Source organism: Bemisia tabaci, chromosome 1 (genome assembly GCF_918797505.1).
Source record: "Bemisia tabaci chromosome 1, PGI_BMITA_v3".
NCBI classification, from domain to species: Eukaryota; Metazoa; Arthropoda; class Insecta; order Hemiptera; family Aleyrodidae; genus Bemisia; species Bemisia tabaci.
The window spans coordinates 18,255,252-18,274,612 of NC_092793.1; the positions used below are offsets into that span (position 1 = coordinate 18,255,252).

At 38.6% G+C, this 19,361-nt stretch overlaps 2 protein-coding genes across 4 annotated transcripts in view; one reads left to right on the top strand and one right to left on the bottom strand.

Annotated features, from left to right (window-relative positions):
- Positions 1-857: 857 nt before the first annotated feature.
- Positions 858-4,268, bottom strand: LOC140226079 (glutathione S-transferase-like). Its single transcript, XM_072306546.1, has 4 exons — positions 3,661-4,268; positions 2,575-2,742; positions 1,839-1,978; positions 858-1,344 (listed from the first exon to the last, which is right to left on the bottom strand). The coding sequence occupies exons 1-4, from the start codon at positions 3,794-3,796 to the stop codon at positions 1,171-1,173; spliced, it is 618 nt and encodes a 205-aa protein (XP_072162647.1). The 5' UTR covers positions 3,797-4,268; the 3' UTR covers positions 858-1,170.
- A 3,828-nt stretch (positions 4,269-8,096) lies between these two features.
- Positions 8,097-19,361, top strand: part of Ack-like (activated Cdc42 kinase-like) — a 28,018-nt gene continuing 16,753 nt past the window's right edge. Inside the window, exons 1-10 of one of the 3 annotated variants that reach the window (XM_019046956.2) lie at positions 8,097-8,321; positions 9,360-9,468; positions 10,394-10,531; positions 11,164-11,706; positions 12,681-13,194; positions 14,187-14,437; positions 15,030-15,168; positions 16,430-16,560; positions 17,213-17,389; positions 17,779-18,045. In XM_019046956.2, the coding sequence (XP_018902501.2) occupies positions 9,364-9,468; positions 10,394-10,531; positions 11,164-11,706; positions 12,681-13,194; positions 14,187-14,437; positions 15,030-15,168; positions 16,430-16,560; positions 17,213-17,389; positions 17,779-18,045 (2,265 nt within the window). In that variant the 5' untranslated portion in view covers positions 8,097-8,321; positions 9,360-9,363. The remainder of the gene's footprint in view (positions 8,322-9,359; positions 9,469-10,393; positions 10,532-11,163; positions 11,707-12,680; positions 13,195-14,186; positions 14,438-15,029; positions 15,169-16,429; positions 16,561-17,212; positions 17,390-17,778; positions 18,046-19,361) is intronic. The other 2 variants (XM_072297535.1, XM_019046957.2) reach the window with 2 other exon arrangements.

Genomic DNA, 19,361 nt, shown 5'->3' on the forward strand with positions numbered 1-19,361 from the left:
GTAGTATGTTTAAAAACAATCCCCGACACTTGATTTCTTCTCTTTTTTTTTCAATTTGATGCCTGATTCTTTTTATACGATGTATTTGTGGACCTATTTATCGAAATATCGTATGTACCGGCTCCACACAACCGGCGTGGAACGAGCTGTGGGTCAATTTGACGCGGATTGGACATCTAAGAGTTAGGTACCGTTCTTCTACATTCGATGATCAAAACTTAGTTCAAGCATGATTTCTGAGAAATGTCTTTGAAAGTTTGAAACAGTCGCTCCTAAAATTAAAAGGCTTTGACTAGAAACAGCTTTGGCACATGAGAACGTTGCCCAATATCGTCTCATATCGACGGTGAAACTACCAAACCACGTATCTCGGTTTGCGACGTCGCAGACTTCCTGTCATACTTTATTTTTTAAATGAAAAACTACTTAACATCCAGTCTTGAAAATTTCTGTGATTTTTTCTTTTTGTGCGGAGAAAATTCCGTGAAAATTTCAAGGAATGATATTGATTTGGACCGCGTTAAACAGAAAGGAACCAAGCCACATCAGCTATTGCCAAATTTAACCGGGCAGTTTAAATTTTTACATGAAAAAGGTTGTGTGGATTTTTGTGCAAAATTCAGTGGATTTTCTCCATAGTACGAAGCAAATTCCTTAAAAATTTCAAAGGAATCCACACAAACGTCCTCTCGTCAAAAACTAAATTGTCCCGTTAACTTTGGCAATAGCTGATGTGGCTTGGTTCCTTTCTGTTTAACGCGGTCCATTTGGTCTACTTCAAAAAAATAAAATGTGAGCGTAGATTTTTAAACACCGCAAACGAGATACGTGGTTTGGTAGTTTCACCGTCGATATTTGTTCAAGGACTAAGTCAATTTTGCCCCGTACTTTTGTGAGTGTATTTGTACTTATACTGTAGGAACAATTCATAAAAAGTTTCTAAGCATTATGTTGCTCTTTTTTCTTGTAAAAAAGTAAAACAAACGAGAAAATAAGACTACGCGAAATGCAGTCAGGCTAGCACAAGTTATCTATATGTCAAAGCATTCGGGAATGGAAACTCTTCACGTCTCCAGGTCTAGCGATGAAGTCCGTCTTCAGATCTGTTCGATAGCTTTTTTTGTCTTCTTCTTGTCAAAATCGCGCGTTTCCGTAGAGGATCCACCTTTTCTAATTGTAATATTCCGAGGCTGGTCTCTTCTCCGAGTAAGCCCTGATGGATGGAATCGATCTGACTTTGTTGGTTAGATTCTTCAAGTGCTGATAATTGTTTACAAGGTCCCTTTTTAAAGTGTATCGGACCAGATCTTGCAACCCAACAAACTGAATATCGGCCAAAGAGAGCTGAAAAGACCAAACAAAAAAAAAGGTCATTGGCGGATCTAGCAAATTGGCAACGTTGTTTTTCTCTATTTGAACCTACGGAAATGTATCGATTCTTGGAAGGGGTTGGGCCGCGTAGCGGCCGGAGGGCATAGCCCCCTAGTGCTTATCGGTGCTCGCAAAACTGCCCTCAGATCGACGCTCCTCTGATGTAAGAGCGTTTCTCTATTCCCACATGAGCCCCGGAAAGTATTACAGTTCTTTTGAGATCAGGACTCATTTGGAAATCGAGGTAGGTCGGCTTTACGTCAGAGAGGCGACGGAATGCGAGCACTTGCAGAAAAAATACTGCGAAACCACACTTACATATCGTGCACCATACATACCGAGAGAAAAAAAAAAGAACATGCAGAAATCGGTTAATGATGGACATTTGCTAAGTATTCGCTTTCAAATTTAGCGCGGTTTGCAACTCTTTGCTTTGCGAAGCTTGCAAATCACACGGTAAGACTTACCGTCCCATTGACAAAGTAGTTATTATTCCGCCTGACGTGCTCTTCGAGGCGTGCGTAGTAAAACGGAAAAATTTCCTCCAGCTCTCTATATTTTCGTGCTTTGACTGACTCGTCCGGTTCTTGGTGGTAGGCCCTCATAACTGAAAAATAATCAATACCCGGAAACTTTAATTACGTACAAAAACGGTCTGACACCCCCCCCCCCCCCCCACTTTTCAGAGATAAACGGGAAAAGCCTAAAAGCTATACCTGAGAAAAATTGTTTTTACCGGGAAATATTATTTTTCTTTTAAATGAAAGGTTCATGTAGGAGAAAGTTTGCACCCTCCCCCACGCACGATGGCCGTGCGGTAAGCTCAGAGGTCCCCTCCCCGTAGCCCTTGAATACCTTACATGATGTTAGAAAGGTCCCTTGAAAACGTGTTTTTGTGCCTGAATTATTTGCTATACCCCCCTCTTTACTCTCTTTCTTTTCCTTTTTTTCATATTTCCTCCTCTTTTATGCCCCTCCGTATCTGTAAATCTGGGGGGGGGAGGGGGGATGCCATGGTGCCTTTTTCATACCTCCATATTCTTACAAAACATCCATGTGACGTATGTACAGCCTAGGATCCAAAACTGAACGGAAAAAAAATCTTATCCAGAAATAGAGGAAATCGAAAGGATTAAGGTGCGGTTTATAGTTATACGTGTGCTGTTGGGAGTAAGAACCCTCAAAATCGAAAGAAGCACGCACGGGCCATGAGGTCAGAGAGCGTCTCCACGATCATATCAATCTTCAACATCTCCCAATCATTTTTGCCAATGAGACCGGCTTTCCTGGCAAGGTATCGGTTTATGGCCAGCGATTGATGAACGACTTTGCCATCTATCTCCAAAATCGGCAATTTACCGAACGGTGTATCTGTCAATCACAAAAATTGGAAATGAAATAACCTCGTATCAAAATCACATTCAAACAACCTAGCATGTAGGTATTCGGTGAAACATGTGTTCCTGGAACAAATGTAGCTCATGTAATGTATCGATGACTGAGGTTGGAAATCAGGTTTTTCGGTTTAAGGGACTGAGAACTCTAGTAAGTTGCAATTTAACGCAATAAAATTGATTTTTTATTTATTTATTTATTTATTTTTTTTTTATATTTGACTATGAACCTGCGATACATTACATTATTTGGTAAATAGATGCCCGCTCTATAGTTCCACCAGATGAGTTCCATGTGTCAGAAACGTATAGGTATTTCAATTTAATCACAATAGATTTCAGTAATAAGTGCCCCTTCAATCTGCAGATAAGCAACATAAACAACATTGCCATGAAGTAGCGATGCGATAGCATTACCAGAGTATCTATGATTGTAATGAATCGCCTTATTATTGCTACCTGCACTGGTAGACTGCCCTGCTCTGCTAAGAAATAACGCCGTATAAGCTTTTAGACGTTGCCAAATTTCTTTTAACAGAACACGAATTGTGCGGAAAATTAATGAATTATTTCTTTTGATTTTTCAGAGAATTTTCTTCGTAATTTGATTTAAAGTGTCTGAAAATGTCAAGGAAAAATATTCGTAACTCTTTCCAGAACGCGAATATATTCTGTGCGCAAATTTTGCAACAGTAGAATGCGCGCACGGTGTTTCCCGCAGCACGCCGCACAAAATAGCTTAAATTGAAGAAGTTGACGATGTCGACCAGAGGATGCAACTTCATCGAATTAAACTGCATTTTCCCCCCTGAAAATGCTTCTCAAGATGGGAGCCTTACTTATTCTGAGACTTTCGACAACCTCAGGAATCGAAAAGACGTTGACGTTTACTCACTAGATTTCATTGACCTCCAGGCATCGGAGTCGAGGCGTATCTCCTTGAAGTCTTGGCCGAGGTAAGCGAGGAGGTACCTCGTCGGTTCAGCGATACCCCTCGACTTGAAATAGGTGAGTTTGTAGGAGGGTGCCATCTGCTTGCTCACGAAGATAATGGTCAGGCCACGCGACGAACGTCTAGAGAGCAAACTGACGCCGCGACGATGTCCGCAGGAGTCCAAGCACACGTCCGTAATGAGAGGGAACTAAGGAAGCGCCCAGAAGTTTGCGCAAAGCCAAGGTGTCGTTCTGTCTCCACGGTTGCCGGGAAGCACATTCTCGAATCCCGCGTCAGATGTGAAATTCATTTTGTGCCCCTGCCATACAGAGGTGGATTAGCATGGGGGGCACTGGCACTTGTCCCTCTGAACTTGCCCTCTTGGCAAGTTTTGACATGGACGAGGAGCCCCTTTTAGCCCTTTTGACAGAATCCCATCGGCGTAACTTCGGAGCCATCAACTTTCCATCCATTTTCAACATTCTAGAGATTCTGCAGGTGCCTTTGACAGACCTGACCTCTTGGTGGACTAATTAAAAACTTGAACTGTTGCGACTAAACACCAAATCCATGTTTATAAAAAAAAACTTTAGCATTGCGTCTGCTTCTTCATCCAGTCGATTTTGAAAAAAATAATTTAAAAAAAAAAAAACCCGAAATGCGAAGAGGGGTGTAATTTTCAAAATTTTCTGGAAGAGGACCCTCCATCCCTCTTTTCATACATACTTAAACGTGTATCTACGTCGATAGAGCTCTTAGTTTCATCGGTGAAACAAAAATACGCAAGAGAGAGAACTGCTTACATACCCGACGAAATATATCACGGAATTTAGGCAACCTTTAATCGTAATGATCATCAAAAGAGCTTTTATATTCATGCGGACGGGGCGGGGTGCAATTCCAGCTAAAAATCTGGGAGTCTATCATTCATGTCAAGTGAAAATCCCTAAGCGCCCAGCATGGTCTGAAACTTTAATGAGTCACTCGTCCACGTAACTCCACACAGTCACTCGATAGAATGATGACCTGCATGCGTAGTGGGTTTTGGCGCTACTTCCTCAACAATTTTGACGTGTTCGCACCGATATAAATGTACCAAGACTCGCGTTCACTAAAAAAAGAAAGAAAAAAGTGAATTGCGTTTACTGGCAATCCGACGCAAAAGTTGGTTTTTTGACGAACCCGTCGCAACGAGCGACAAACCTACGACAACTTGTAACAGCGAGAGACAACCTTATGACAGCAGGCGACGAACTTGCAAAAACTGTGACAGCGACTAGCGAGCGACGCGACGCCTCCCTGCGAAAACGAGTACGGATTGGTGCGTGCAGGGTGCGAAATTTGAAGTTTCCTTGCAACCATATTTTCGCACCTATGGAAATTTTTATAATTTCGATCCGAGAAAGTTGAAAAGCGCTATAAATGATGAAGCCGATACAACTGGTCGGAAAACAATGAAAAACCCATGCAACCTGGTCAGTTTTGCCAGATAACCATCCGGAGAGCGGGATTTTGAGTTTTTGCTACTTAGCTGTTGCGCCTATGGAAATGTTTATGATTTCGATCCAAGAAAGTTGAAAAAGCGCTAGAAATAATGGAGTCGATGCAACTGGTCGGAAAAGGTAGAAAACCCCATGATCCCATGCCAGTCTCCCCGGCTCGGAAAGCTCGAGCTTGTGGAGCTCGGAATTATGAGTTTTTAGCAGAGATATCGTCAGGGCCGGATTTACCTACTTGCCGCTCATGGGCCGTCTGTATTTTGCCGCCCCCTCCTCATTCGTTTTGAAACATCAATAAAAACCATCAAATGAACGTGCCGGAGGGGGAGGGGTGCCTAAGACTCGTTTACTCGTGTTGGACACATGTTTTGCGAAAGCCTTGTCAACACCTCTAGCAAAAAATCACGGAACTTTACGCGAAAGTTAAGTTCCCTAAACCTATCTCTGTGTGAACAAGGCCTTCCATTTCTAATAAATGAACGTAAAAACTATGCAAGAATAAACATAAATGTGGTTTAATAATTTTAACTTCCGCCGCCGCGCTGACCGCATGCGCACTGTGTTTGACGCAATGCGTTAAGTATTCATGAAGTCTGGTAGGCGCCATGCGTTTCACGCTGACTGATACTGACCGCATTGTATTTGACGCAATGCGTGAAGTATTCATGCAGTCTTGTAGGCGCCAATATGTGTTACATGCCGACCGCCGCGCTGAGGGCTTCTCCTTTTCATATCAAGTACTCGTCATTATTGCTCTCTGCGCCGCACCGCTCCATGCAAAATTGTGTGTTTGGTTTCTCTCTTAACTCGACTAATTAAAAATGGTGTCTCTTGTATCACCGAAAGACGACAATATTAGAAATTACTATACTGTCAGGAAATAAGAGATTTTGTCGCCTTTTCTCGTTTGTAATTTTGTTTCTGAATCCGATTCTCTTTTCATCCCTACATTTAAAAAAATTGCAAAATTTGCCGCCATGGGCCGCGGCCCATGTGGCCACTCCCTTAATCCGGCCCTGGATATCGTCGCGTGTATCTATGGAAATGTTTATAATTACGATCGGAGGAAGGTAAACACGCTCTGTCAATAATGGTGGCAATGCAACTGGTTGAAAAAAGATCGAAAACCCATGCTTCCTCGCCATTTGTCCCGCACGACCAACTGAAGCTAGGATTTTCTAGTTTCTTTTCCAAGGATTCCAGAGATCCAAAAAACATAAAATTGAGAAAAACAAATAGATCTGTGTTTCCGACTTCCAACAAACCCTATTTTTAAGTTCCAGGCGTCGAGACTCTATGATAGACGCCAAATACATAGAAAATGGTTCGGCTAGACATGGAGGCCAGATAATTCCATCATTTAAAATTCCTATCAAGAGTATAGCAGCGTAGAATAGTAGGTAATGTGGTTCCTTCAGATATTTCTTCGACAAAGCGTGTCGACGCACAAGAAACGCCTTCACTGCGAAAAAATACTGCAACAGAAACATTCAACAATGTAGCAGCGTGGATTAGTGAATAATTAGTATGAGTTGGCAGGCATTACGAAAAAACTATTCTAACAAGGCAGCCACTGCCGTATTTAAAATGCGATGTAGAACTTGGTGGTTACATCGGTGAGCAATATTGAAAATAACTCAAATACACAGCCATGAAATCCAGAACAGTAAATTTCTTGTAGCGGAGGGAAGGGGGGGGGGGGGGGTGTGAATGGGCCATCTCATCAAAGGGCTCAGATAGAAGATTCCATCAACAATTGATGAACTGAAATTTCACCAACTGCTTATGTGAATACTTATGGGAAAGTTCATTCGAGATTTGAGTTTCCCATAAGCAGATGGTGTTTCAGGTCAGCAATTTTTAATGGAATCTCCTATCTCAGCCCTTCGGTGAGATGCCCATTCACCCCCCCCCCCCTCTCCCCCACACAGAAAACTTTTCAATGTTGCTCACCAAAACCTAGAAAAGTTCTACAACGCATTTTAAATACGGCAGTGGCTGCCTTGTTAGAATTGTTTTTTCGTGGTGCCTGCCAATTTTTTCTCCCGGCGAAAGCACGTACGACCATCAGCGCGCTTCGATCAGCAAGCTAGCAACTCATTTTTAGTGTAAACAATCGTCCTCGTTTGAGAGTATTCCTCGCCTTAGCATGGGACTATGCCACCGAGTCGACCCAGAGGTGAAGGCTCTCGCGAAATGAAAACATGGAACATTCCGCAGAATGCCATCTTCATCACAGGCGAAGACGTTGCCAAGTAAACATGCAAAGTAAGTAGGTACCTTAAAATAATACCCATAAATCGTCGCCCCTCTGACATAAGGGCGAATCTTTATTTTCACGTGAGCCCTGTTCTCCGTGTAACGCTATGTAAACCTATCTCTGTGAAGACGAGGCCTTCCATTAAAATGAAATGAACGAAAAAAATTATGAAAGAATAAACTTAAATGTGGTTTTAATTATTTTAACTTCCTCCGCCGCGCCGGGCCGCGCTGACCGCACTGTGTTTGACGCAATGCGTGAAGTATTCATGCAGTCTTGTAGGCGCTATGTATTTCACGCCGCCCGCTGCTGACCGCAGCGACTGCACTGTCTTTTGGCGCAATGCATGAAGTATTCATGCAGTCTTGTAGGCGCTAATATGTGTTACATGCCGACCGCCGCGCCGCGCCGTGGTTTTCAAGGATCACGTAGGTGACGTGGGCTCATATTTTATTCACTTTATATATTCTGATTTTGTAAATTTTCTCGTTTCTCAACACACTCTCTACGTTTAAAAAAACCAGGTTTAAATATTATCAATTATTTTAAGCACCGCGCCGGCTGCGCTGTGCTGTTTAAATTACTAAATTGATGGGAATCATCATTTTTTGACAAAAGCGGCAACAGGGCATTACTATCATACGTCATACGTCAATAATAGCCTAACCAAAAAATTCTTGAATTTCGCCGTGTGCAAGTGTTTTCAATTTACGAATGCTGTGTTTTTACAAAATCGCTTATTTTGTACTCCATCCTTTCACTTTATCCTTTTTCTAGTACTGTGTCTGAAGTCAAATTGAAAAATGTGATCTTTTCGTGGGCCTTTGAGTTTTTTCCTTAAGACTCTTAACTCCCCAATTTAGGTGGGTCTATTCTCTATCAACCATTTGTTTTGTCAGCTCAGGTATTCTTTGTACAACTGCACGCACTAACTATTATGTAGCGCTAATTTTTGAAGAAAGATCTAGCTAAAATGTAGTCAGAAGTCATCGAAACTTCCTCAATATTCTAGATCAGAATATTCTGCTCGAGGTATTCAATCAAAAGTGTGATTGTACACTCTGTGTAATCGTGTCAAATGATCACTTAATTTCTATTTCATGAACCTCTAATGTCGCAGCTGGAATAAGCCATAAATTTGTCGGTAGAATGAAAACTTGTAGTATTCAGTGTCATTCTACAAATAGGAGGTAATCTCTCTGAAGAAGGTAAAGAGTCATAATCAATGTATCTTCCATCCTAACCCACTGTCTATGATAAAAGTTAGGACGTGAGTATTCAATGTTGTTTTCAAGTAAATATCATTGGAAATTTACTTGAATTTTCTGATTTCTCAATTTTTGTGGAGTCTGCTCTTAAATATGTGACCGCAAGCTGCAAAAATAACTCCGTATTCAATAACGTATGTAAACAGAACTTGTAGGTTAAGTTCAATTAACTTTGCTTATCAGGAGGGTTTTTCTCTGTTAGCTTTTATCTTGCTACCTTGTACTCAAACAGGTTTAAATAGATTGCAAATATTCAGGACTATTGTTTTATGCTTCTAACTTCTTAGCGAAGTTCCCATTCATGACTCTGAGTTGCAATAAAATTTTATCAGCTGCAACCACAAGTGTTGTCAGTCAAGCAGGGTATTCTTGGAAGATTCAATTGATAGAGGAGCAGATTTGTTGAACAAGGTCCTGTATTTTTTTAGCTTTTTTAAGATCTAATCACGATCAAACTGCGGCAAATAATACCTTGAGCCATTGCTCCTCAGGGTAGATATTTGATTTCACACCTTGTATGTTTAGGTATTATTTATTTTTTGGAGTAACCGCACAGATATGTGCTTGTATCCGAGCCAGTTCTCATCTTTTTTTACTCCTTTTATGGTTTATTCAATTGTCTTTATTTTTTAGCCCGATGGAACGGTCCAATAGTATGACGTCCAAACGACCTGGATTGTATGAATTTCTCATCGAGGCAGAACTGCAGCAGTATTACGCTGGTATCAAGAATGATTTGAAGGTACATTTGTGCATATTAAACTATTAGCAGACGCAAGCAACTGTTGAGATTTTGTTGTGATCTTAAGGGCAGTTTTCCATTGCTCTTTGAACTCTCATGTAAAGTGTCGAGCTCATGAAAGTGTCAAACGTAAATGTAGCACTGTTTGCAACAAAGGTATATGCCTATTTAGTGTTGAGCTAAGATTCTGTAACTTGGCCATCCTTTTACTACAATCAAAATTCACCTACTTAACCTTGCACAGTATATTCAGGAAAATCACCTCTTAAAATTACAATATTTCAGAAGCCTACCATATGTAATCAAAATCTTCCGAAGTTCTGATACACTAAGGAATTCATCGAAAATTGCAAGAAAACAGTAGCAACAAATGTATATCGACGGTGTAAGTCAGCAATCATATAACTCGTTTGCGATGTCTGAAAATCTCCGCCTCTATGTTATTTTTTTAAAGGAGAACAAATTGACATCATTCCTTGAAGTTTTTGCAAAATTTTCTCCGCGCGTAGAAGAAAAATCACGGCAGTTTTAAAGGATTGCTGTTGAGTAGTTTTCCATTTAAAAAATAAATTATGACAGGAAGTCTGCAACGTTGCAAACCGAGTTATGTGATTGCCGACTTACACCGTCGATATGTGCCTTGAAAATAATTTGTACAGCCACATTGTCTGGCAAGATTTATGTAAAATCCATCCCATGATCTCACATATTTTTTAAAGGAAACAGGAAAAATTCCAATTTTGTTTTGCAAGCTCGCTTTATAAGTTCTTTAGAGTGTCCATGGTACCGAGTTGAAATAATTACTTGTTCAACTACCTAATGAGGGCAGCAAATGCCTATATTATGTTGGCATAACTTTTAAGGACTGAAACAATTCATGCTACCTATTACAAAAATTTACTCATGTGTAACATATTTTGTGCAGGTTCAAAATGTATCTCAGCTCAAGTATGTTACTGATGAAGATTTGCATTCCATTGGAATGGCAAAGCCTGAAATCAGAAGGTTAAAAAAGTTTTTTCAGAAGCACTTCCCTCAGAATTATCTCTCCAAAATAAAAAAGGTAAGAGTGATTTTAAAAATTTTATATTAAGACTGTGATCAAAGTTGTAAATTTAGCTTCACTTTTTTTGGCTTAGTGAATTAGTGCAATAACCACTTATCAATTGAAACGGTTAAGATCTTTGAGACTCTTGTCGGGTTTTATCATTGGCTTTTTTAATTATTGTCATTACTTACAGGGTAAGTTACTCAAAAATTTATTAAAAAGTGAATAACCAAAAATTGAGTTGGTTGAACTCGACTGTTGAAAAAAATGATCCGAGTTATTTAGCAGAAATTTATCAACTACTTTGTTAGTTTCTTTATCATAAGAAAATAGGGTACTATATTCCTGTGAGTTAATTTCAAAGCAAGTCTCAAAGACTAGCCTTCATATTTGTGCACTGACTTACCTCTCCTCAAATTAGACAAATCAATTAAGGGTGTAGTGTTTTTCCTAAAGAAAGTTCTCAAAATGGTACAGCACTGTGTCAATAATGAATGATAGACACTCTCTCATTCATCATCCAAGAAAGCAATGTCTAGTGGTGCAATAATAAATATCAGGACTTGTTTAGAACAGAACTGAAGGTAACCAGTAGTTTCAAAATTTTCATAGTTCATATGTAAATTTTTTTCTTTTTTTTCTCTCAGATGATTCTTCCTAAAAAGGAAGAAGAATGGGAGTCAATGGTTGGGATGCTGCCTGAAGAAGGGACTCTCGATGGGAAACCACCAATCAAAGTTCCGAACAAACACATCATTCCTGCAGACAATATATTAGTAAACAAGGAATTGGGGACAGGAGAATTTGGTGTTGTTCAGCAAGGTGTTTGGACAAATGATGGAGAAAGGATTCAAGTGGCCATCAAGTGCTTAAGCCGTGAGCGCATGCAAAACAATCCGATTGAGTTTCTCAAAGAAGCAGCCATAATGCACGGCATTGATGATGAACATATCGTCCGCTTATATGGTGTTGTTTTGGACACCAATGCTCTCATGTTGGTGACTGAACTTGCACCACTCCGCTCCCTCCTTGAGTGCCTGAAGGAGCCCTCTCTACGTGCCAGTTTTCCTGTGATATCTTTGTGTAATTTTGCCGTTCAAATCTGCAGCGGGATGCAGTACCTTGAGATGAAGAGGTTAATCCACCGAGACCTTGCTGCTCGCAACATTCTAGTCTTCTCAAAGAACAAGGTAAATAGTAGATTTTACTGTCAAGTGAAACAAACCATTTGTTCATTTCAATTAAAACCTGCTCACAGAATCCCCCTTTTCCTTTCATTGATACTACATTTATGTAATTAGAATGTTGTACTCACACCAATATTACCAGACTTCTTCTCCAAATATAGGACAAGTCCTGGTTTTCTCAAGCTGCTAATGAGGAAGACTAAAGAATCATGTTTGAAGAACTGTCAGCTGTGAAATATAAACAGTGATAGAAAAAGATTTTCACAAAAGGGATAGAGTTCATGGCAATGTAAGTAAAGTGACTGATTTCAAGAAAGGAACAGAAAATTCACTAAATTTCTCTCTTCAAATTATAAGCCCAGGTCTATAAGGTAGCTCTGCTACCAGGTAAATTTTAAAGTCCCTAGGAATGAGTGATGGGTTTCAACTCGAATCACAAGAAGTTCCTATTCCTTGTTATTGTCAAAATTTCTGTATCATTTTTTATTTAATTAAAAGAGAACTAATTGATTGCTTTGGTTGAAATTGCATCAGTATCATATTAACAGTCCAAAAGAACATCATAGAAACTGCGCTTTTGTAACACTGATTACTCAATTTTTAAAAAAAACAAATGTAATTAAAACTATATTTGAATGGTAGGATTGTTCCATTTTGTAAAATTTGCTTATTTCATTTTCTAACTCTTTCCTGGTCAAAAAACATCACAGGCTAGCATGAGGCTTTGCTTGTGAACCTGATAGACTACCGCAGATTAGAGTCTATAGTGGTTTTCTTCATAGAAACAGGTATTATCAATTGCGAAGTATGCACACTGATTTGGTTCATAACACTCGAGAATATAACATTTACTGTTGCCATTGTTGGAAACACTCTTATCATTAAATTATCCATGTTTGCCTGCAGGAAAATACCAAAAATTTTACTGAACTCTTGGAGTTATTATTTTCATTAATTTTGCTTTCATTATTTTGAAGGTGAAAATCTCTGACTTTGGATTGTCACGAGCACTTGGAGTTGGGAAGGACTACTACCAAACCAACTTTAATGTCAATTTAAAACTGCCAATTGCCTGGTGTGCTCCGGAGTGTATTAGTTATCTGCGATTCACATCTGCTTCAGATGTATGGGCATTTGGTGTTACATTGTGGGAAATGTTCAGCTACGGCTTTCAGCCGTGGGCTGCCCTTACCGGTCATCAGATATTAGAAGCAATAGACGAGCCTAATCTACAGCGACTGGAGCAACCAGAGTGCTGTCCCAAAGAGTATTACAGTGTTATGCTAAAATGCTGGCAACACGATCCTAACAAACGCCCACGCTTTGTCGACCTCATGAACATTTTGCCAGATTGTAAGCCTGAACAAGTCCAAGCAGTACAGGATTCGATAGATGATAAAATGAAGAGGGACCAGTTATCTTACAGGCAAGGCGATGTTATTACTGTTCTGGACAAAGGTCTAACTGGCTCAGGCAGCAATAGCTGGAAAGGTAAGGTTCCTTTTTCTTTACCCAAGAGTTTCATATTCTATTTCTGTTTTTACTTATATATGGAATCAGCGTAGGCTTGTACATTGATCATTGGTTCCAGAGTAGGCTGAAGGACAATCCGACCAGTGGTTGAAACTCACCTTTGAGTTTTAGGAGCCATTTGGCGCATCAAGCCCGATTTTTAGGCGCCAATTAAGATTTTTTAGGGGCCGAATTGACCTTTTGTCTATATATCACGGCGCATCTAGTGAAAAGTTAGACGCAAGATGTTTTTGTAACAGAACTAGTAAGTAGTTGTAACTTGGGGAAGACAAAAGCACTAAAGATGAAATCGTGAAGAACAGAAAAAGCCTTCACTTATAGTGCTGAAAATTTAGAATAATCACCTAATATGAAAATTCAGATTTGTAGGGAGCAATTTTTAGGGGCCACGTTGGCGCAGAGCCTTCATTTTTTAGGCGCCATGGCCGATTTTTTAGGCGCGTTGGCGCCTGTGAGTTTCGAACACTGAATCTGACCCTTGTGGTGATCTATCAAATGACGTAACTCAGTTTGCTATTATACAGACTTCTTTTGTCATTTTGATGACTGATTATTGTTGATGCATAAAGATTTGTCTAATTTTTCTCTGCCCCTTTAGGAGTATTTTCTGAAAGTTTCTTTTAAACATCTTTACCTACCAACAAACTCTTAAATAAATGAGGTAAAAGTAAACAATTTTTAGCATATTAACCAAGACGTAGTTTTATCATAAATGGCTTTTGAGTGGTTAAGTGACTTGACATGGAGACTTGTCATCCTGTCATTGCCAAATATGCATTAATTTTCATTGATTATACATTTATGCAGTGTGCACTGACTAGATCGTTTTGGTCTCTTTCTCACTTAGAATTTTCCTTGACTCAGAAAATAGAGGCTTTGTTGCAGAAACAAAATCATTAAGATTTAATCGTTCTCTGTATCGTCATTTTAATTTTGAAATTGTTCTGCAGGTGTTCTAAACAATGGTAAAAGTGGTTTCTTCAACCCTGCCCATACTGTCACATACTTAGGAGCGAATCTTCCTTCGAATAAAGGTGGAGAATTTATGCGCGGCGATGGTAAGAATACATATTCTTCGCGTCGAAGTCGGCTACGTCCAGATATGATTTCGTGCCCACAGGGTGATGTCAAACATACAAGTCACATTGGTTTAGATGGAGCTTATTTTGGAGATATCTCTTTTCTTGGAGGATCAACAAAAGTAAGTCGTTTCCCTTGAAATTCTATGGAAATTCATGGAGTTCTCCAACCTTTGTTTTTTTTTCTTGTCCAAAAATTCAATCTCAGTAAAATTCATTTATATCTGCAGTTGTTTCTGTGTTTTTAGAAATAGGTATAGTTTTAAAGAAGATTTAGGACATTTTCCATGCACAGAAGAATGTACCAAAAATCTCCCCCAAATGTGGGGAAATGTGGAAAGACCTCAAATTTGTGCAGAGGTTTGAAAAACGTAGGAAGCTTTGCTAAATTTTGATAGCCAACCTACCTTTCCTTCCATTGAATGAAAGACTTTTAAAAGTTGTAGAAAAATAGTGCAAACGTAAAAGTTTGCCGTATGATGTTAGCTTAAGTCAAATCTGTACTAAACCAAATATTTAACTGTTGGTAACATAATAATGGAGGTCTACAATTCATAGCATAACTGCCAACAGCTTCAATAAGATTCACTTACTGTAATGAAGAGAATAGGCTCTTCTGAGGGGCTTGTTTCTTCTTTTGCGACTAAAAGTTATTCGCCTGAGTGTAGCTGTATAAAAGCTCAATTCCATATTTCTGTGTATTTTTTTTTCCAGTATAATCACATTCCTCACCAAGTTGTCATGCCATATAAACATGAAGATAACACAGCTGAATCAGACACTAGCTCTATTAAAACAACCTCTGACAGAGCTCCACTTCTAACCACTGACCCTCGAAAAATTCCTGCGAATGGTATGTCTATTTTTCATATTTTCATGCATATTTTCTGCTGTTTTTTTTTCTGTCACCCTCCAGACTCATTATAATAACATCTGCAGCCATCTAAACATGATGAACACATTGCTCTTTCAATTTGAGTAAGTCTCTCAAAGTCAATGAAAAGGAAATTGCGGCTAAACATGTTCAAACATTGTAAACATTCCAAACATTGTAAAGTAGCCATCATCCACTTAATGAGAGGAAGACCTAAGAATGGCTTATATGGATGCATTTAACATAAATCAGAATTCAAGGTCGCCAAATTTCCTCTAATCCCCCCATTAAATTGCAAAATTAATGCTGAAGAATTGTGTAAGTATGTTCTGGATAAGTGAGGTTAAAATCACAGATTCAGAGTACATATTAGCTTTCCTTTTCATTTGTGAGAAAATTAAATTATAATAGGAAATTTAAAATTTTGTAACATGAAATGCATCAAGGCTGCTTTTTGTTCAAGCAGTCCAATTCATTCATAAAACCAAGCTCTTTTCTGATCGCAATAAAATAAATTCAGTCTTTTATCTTGGGTTACTGTCCAAAATTCCCTGCGATATAAATTTAAATTTACGTTTATAAATGAAAAGCTAGATTTTCTTTGTACCTTATAACTATCCTCTCATCATATTGCACTTCATTAATTACATCTTCTTCTTTTAACTTGCTTCTCGGCTCTTTGAAACAAGTAAGTCAACCTTTACTTATTATTCTCTAACAATTTTCCATCATTTTCTTAATGGATAAACTGTAAACAAACCCATGGCAATAAATATCTAGGAAAAAAGTCAGACTGGCTTTGAAGAAAGCTAAAATCATGTCATGAAAGAGGCACTAGCGGACTGACTATTGAAACTGACAGACAAAGCAATGAACGAAGAAGAAAGGGAACATGGATTAACCCTCTTGGCTGAAAAGGGTGGTAGCTTTTGACTAAGGAGGAAATTGATGGATCAGTTTTAGGGTCTTTGGTTGGTCGCCGCTAGTTAGTCAATTAATTACTTCCTTTGTCCATTGCATACACCTGAATTGAAATAGACAGGTCTGTATTGACCGTGACCTATTCTGTGATAAACATAGTCTATCACAGAATTGAAAGTTGTTACTCTTGTAAAAACTCTTCTTAAAAACTTTTTGCGAGTGATGCCTCTCTTTTTATTTCATGGTAAAAACGTACCACCCACTCTTGCTGAAAAACATCTTTGGAATGAATTATCATGAATACACCTCTATATTCCAGATTCTAAATGGCTGGATTGTGAAAATGTGAAAAATGTCTGCGCAGGCGCCATCAACAGTAAATGCTTAACTGATCATGAATATCATGAGATTAGTGATGAAGAATGTGTTGCTGAGAGTCCGCGATTTGAAGTAAGTGTTCATATGATTTTGAAATTAATCTATTCTAGTATTTCTCAATGATTTAGTAAAGTATTTAGTAAAGTATGCCCCTGTAATTTATTCACCACCGTGCTAGTCCCAAGACCTTACACTGACAAGTTCCTGTCATTCTATATTAACTGAAGGAAAAAAGGTGCCATTAAGGGCCAAAATCGACCCTGCTTGAGAGCTAAATTCGGATTTACCTTACACTTCTGTAACTCAAGCTGTTTTTGATGGTAGACGGTCCATATTTACTGAAAGTAATTCATTTTAGCTTGTTATTGAATCTCTGCAGTGAGATATACTGCCATGAAAATGAGTCTGCAAGCCGATAATTGCATGTTTTTCATAGTTTTCGCCAATAGAATGTCATTTTTGAACCTGAGTACAAGAGGGAAACTGTGTGACTTTTACATTGATTTTATGTTCACTTTAATACTGTTAGAAAACATACTTAAATTGCAGTGTGATACTAGCTTGCTCTCTGGTCAGGAAAGTCCTTAAACTCGAATAAATCATGAGAAACACTCTCTGACAATACTCTTGGACAGTATTTATCTGCCCTCTTAAACAATATTGTTCTTTTGAAATTCATACTTATTTATTTAAAAATAATTATTTTTTATCACTTGTATTACAGAAAACTTTTGACTTTGGACCTAGTTTGCTGGATGAAATGAATGCCATGTTCCGGAATATTGGGACCAATGACATAGGATCTCCACCTCCCTCTCCTCTAGACGTGGATACAAATAAGCGCAATGAGTTACGCGAAATTGCTGCATCTCTGACGAAAAGCAAAAAAAAGCAAGCAACGGTATGTACTTTGTATTATCATGGTTTTATTCAACTGCGAAACATTAGGTAGCCTTTAGAATTTTGAAACCTCATGCCATCATAACTTTGGCTTCAATTGATGCTGTTGGCCACTAAAATGTTTATGAATTCATTCATCAATACTGATTCAGCAAATTAAGCCAATATTTTTTGTTCATGACCAGGTAATCATTTTCGGTCCATTAATTTCTCTATTGAAAACTTTTTTTGCCGGCCTAGTCTGCTGAAGAATCTATATTATTCTGTATCATCGGAAGCAAGGGCTGAAAGATACTAATAAATTTAGTGAACTGAAAAAAGTAGGACCTGAATTGTAAACATTTGTTTCTTAGTGTAAAAGCAACACTGATTATTGCCTTTTTATTATAGGTGAAACCAATTTCAGCAGCGGATGAAAAGGCTCTTGATTCGGCTATTGCTTTAGCTAACGAAATTGCAGCTTGCTCGATGAATGACCTCGATAATGGCACCTCTCAACATGGCCCAGACTCTCCTCGCACACCAGCCTCGCCCAACAAAAGAAAATTTTCCTTTCGTTTTCCAACACCCTTAGTCAGCGGTGCCCTATCAAAGCACTCACAGAGAACTGAGGGTCATACTTTCACTGATGAAGCAGCCTCAATTCCTGACATTCAGGTACCATTTCATTTACCATGTCATTGATGTTCAGAAATTAGGGTTGAAACAAAAATTGAAATAAAGAAAGATAGTAAATGGTTCAGGCTTGCCAGTCTTAGAACTGTGGCTTCCTCAATCTGGGTATATTTCAAAGAATAGCTGAAGTAATCAAATCTGTCCAAGAGCCGAGCTTATATGCTCAAATATAACAGAGGTATCGCTCCATGACAGTGGATGAGCTCATGGAAATCCAGTAGTGCACAGTATAGTTTCCTCCATTTTTGTCCTTAAATAATGTGTGCTCAGATACCTGCGCAAAGTTCATTAGTCGCCCATTCATTAATGGACGACTAATGAACTAATGACTAATGTTAGACTCATTAGTCTAACAAGATAAAAATCGATGGAACTGTCCAAAATGTTGACTGCTGTGATCCACTGCACAATTCAAAGGGTGATATGTAATTTGTCATTATTCATTTTAGGAAGGAACTTGACGTTTTGACTCTGTTGCCTTTTGCCTTCCAGATCAATGTGCTTATTTTAAGCTTGTTATGATTTTTACCTCTTCTGGTCTCTATTTTTCACTATTTCTTGCTTTATGCTTCTTTCTTTCTTAACAATGTATCACTAGACAAGATGCGAATTTAAGCATTATTATTAATGTTTTCTCATCAAAATTTCACATAGAACATGATTTGTGTAACTAAAATTATTGAAAGTTACTCCTAACCAAGATGAGGATGTTTTTTTGATCCATTAATTCAAACCTCCCGCCCTTAAAAAAAACCATAATTTACTTGAGTCACATCGCACACTAAAAGTTATCATAATAGTCTCTTTGATGTGAAAATATGGCAACATCAATTGCATTTTGACTCATCCGTTTTACGTTGTCCATGCTGCGAAATACGGGAGGTGGGGAGAGAACACTGCTCGATGAAGAAACCTGACAGAACTGTCAAAGTACATGGTTTGATGTTTTTCTCGTGAGGGGGAAATTTAAATTTGTTTCAACCACTTCCGAATAAAAACAACAATTTCTTGGTCAGGACTTAATTTTGGTAATTTTCGTTTCGTGATTCGTGTTCTATATGAAATTTCACAGAGATAAGATGGTAGATGGATTAGAACACTTAAAATTTGTACCTATTTTAATAATCCATTGACTTTCAAGGAAATGTGTACGCACTATGTTGTCTCTAAAATATTGTGGCAGATGCTTGTGTGAGCGAACAAAGAAGAATAATAAAGTGGGATTTGTTTATGTATTTTGAGGAACTCATGATCTATTAAACTTTGTCTCATCTCTTAAGAGCTCTTAAGCTTATCTC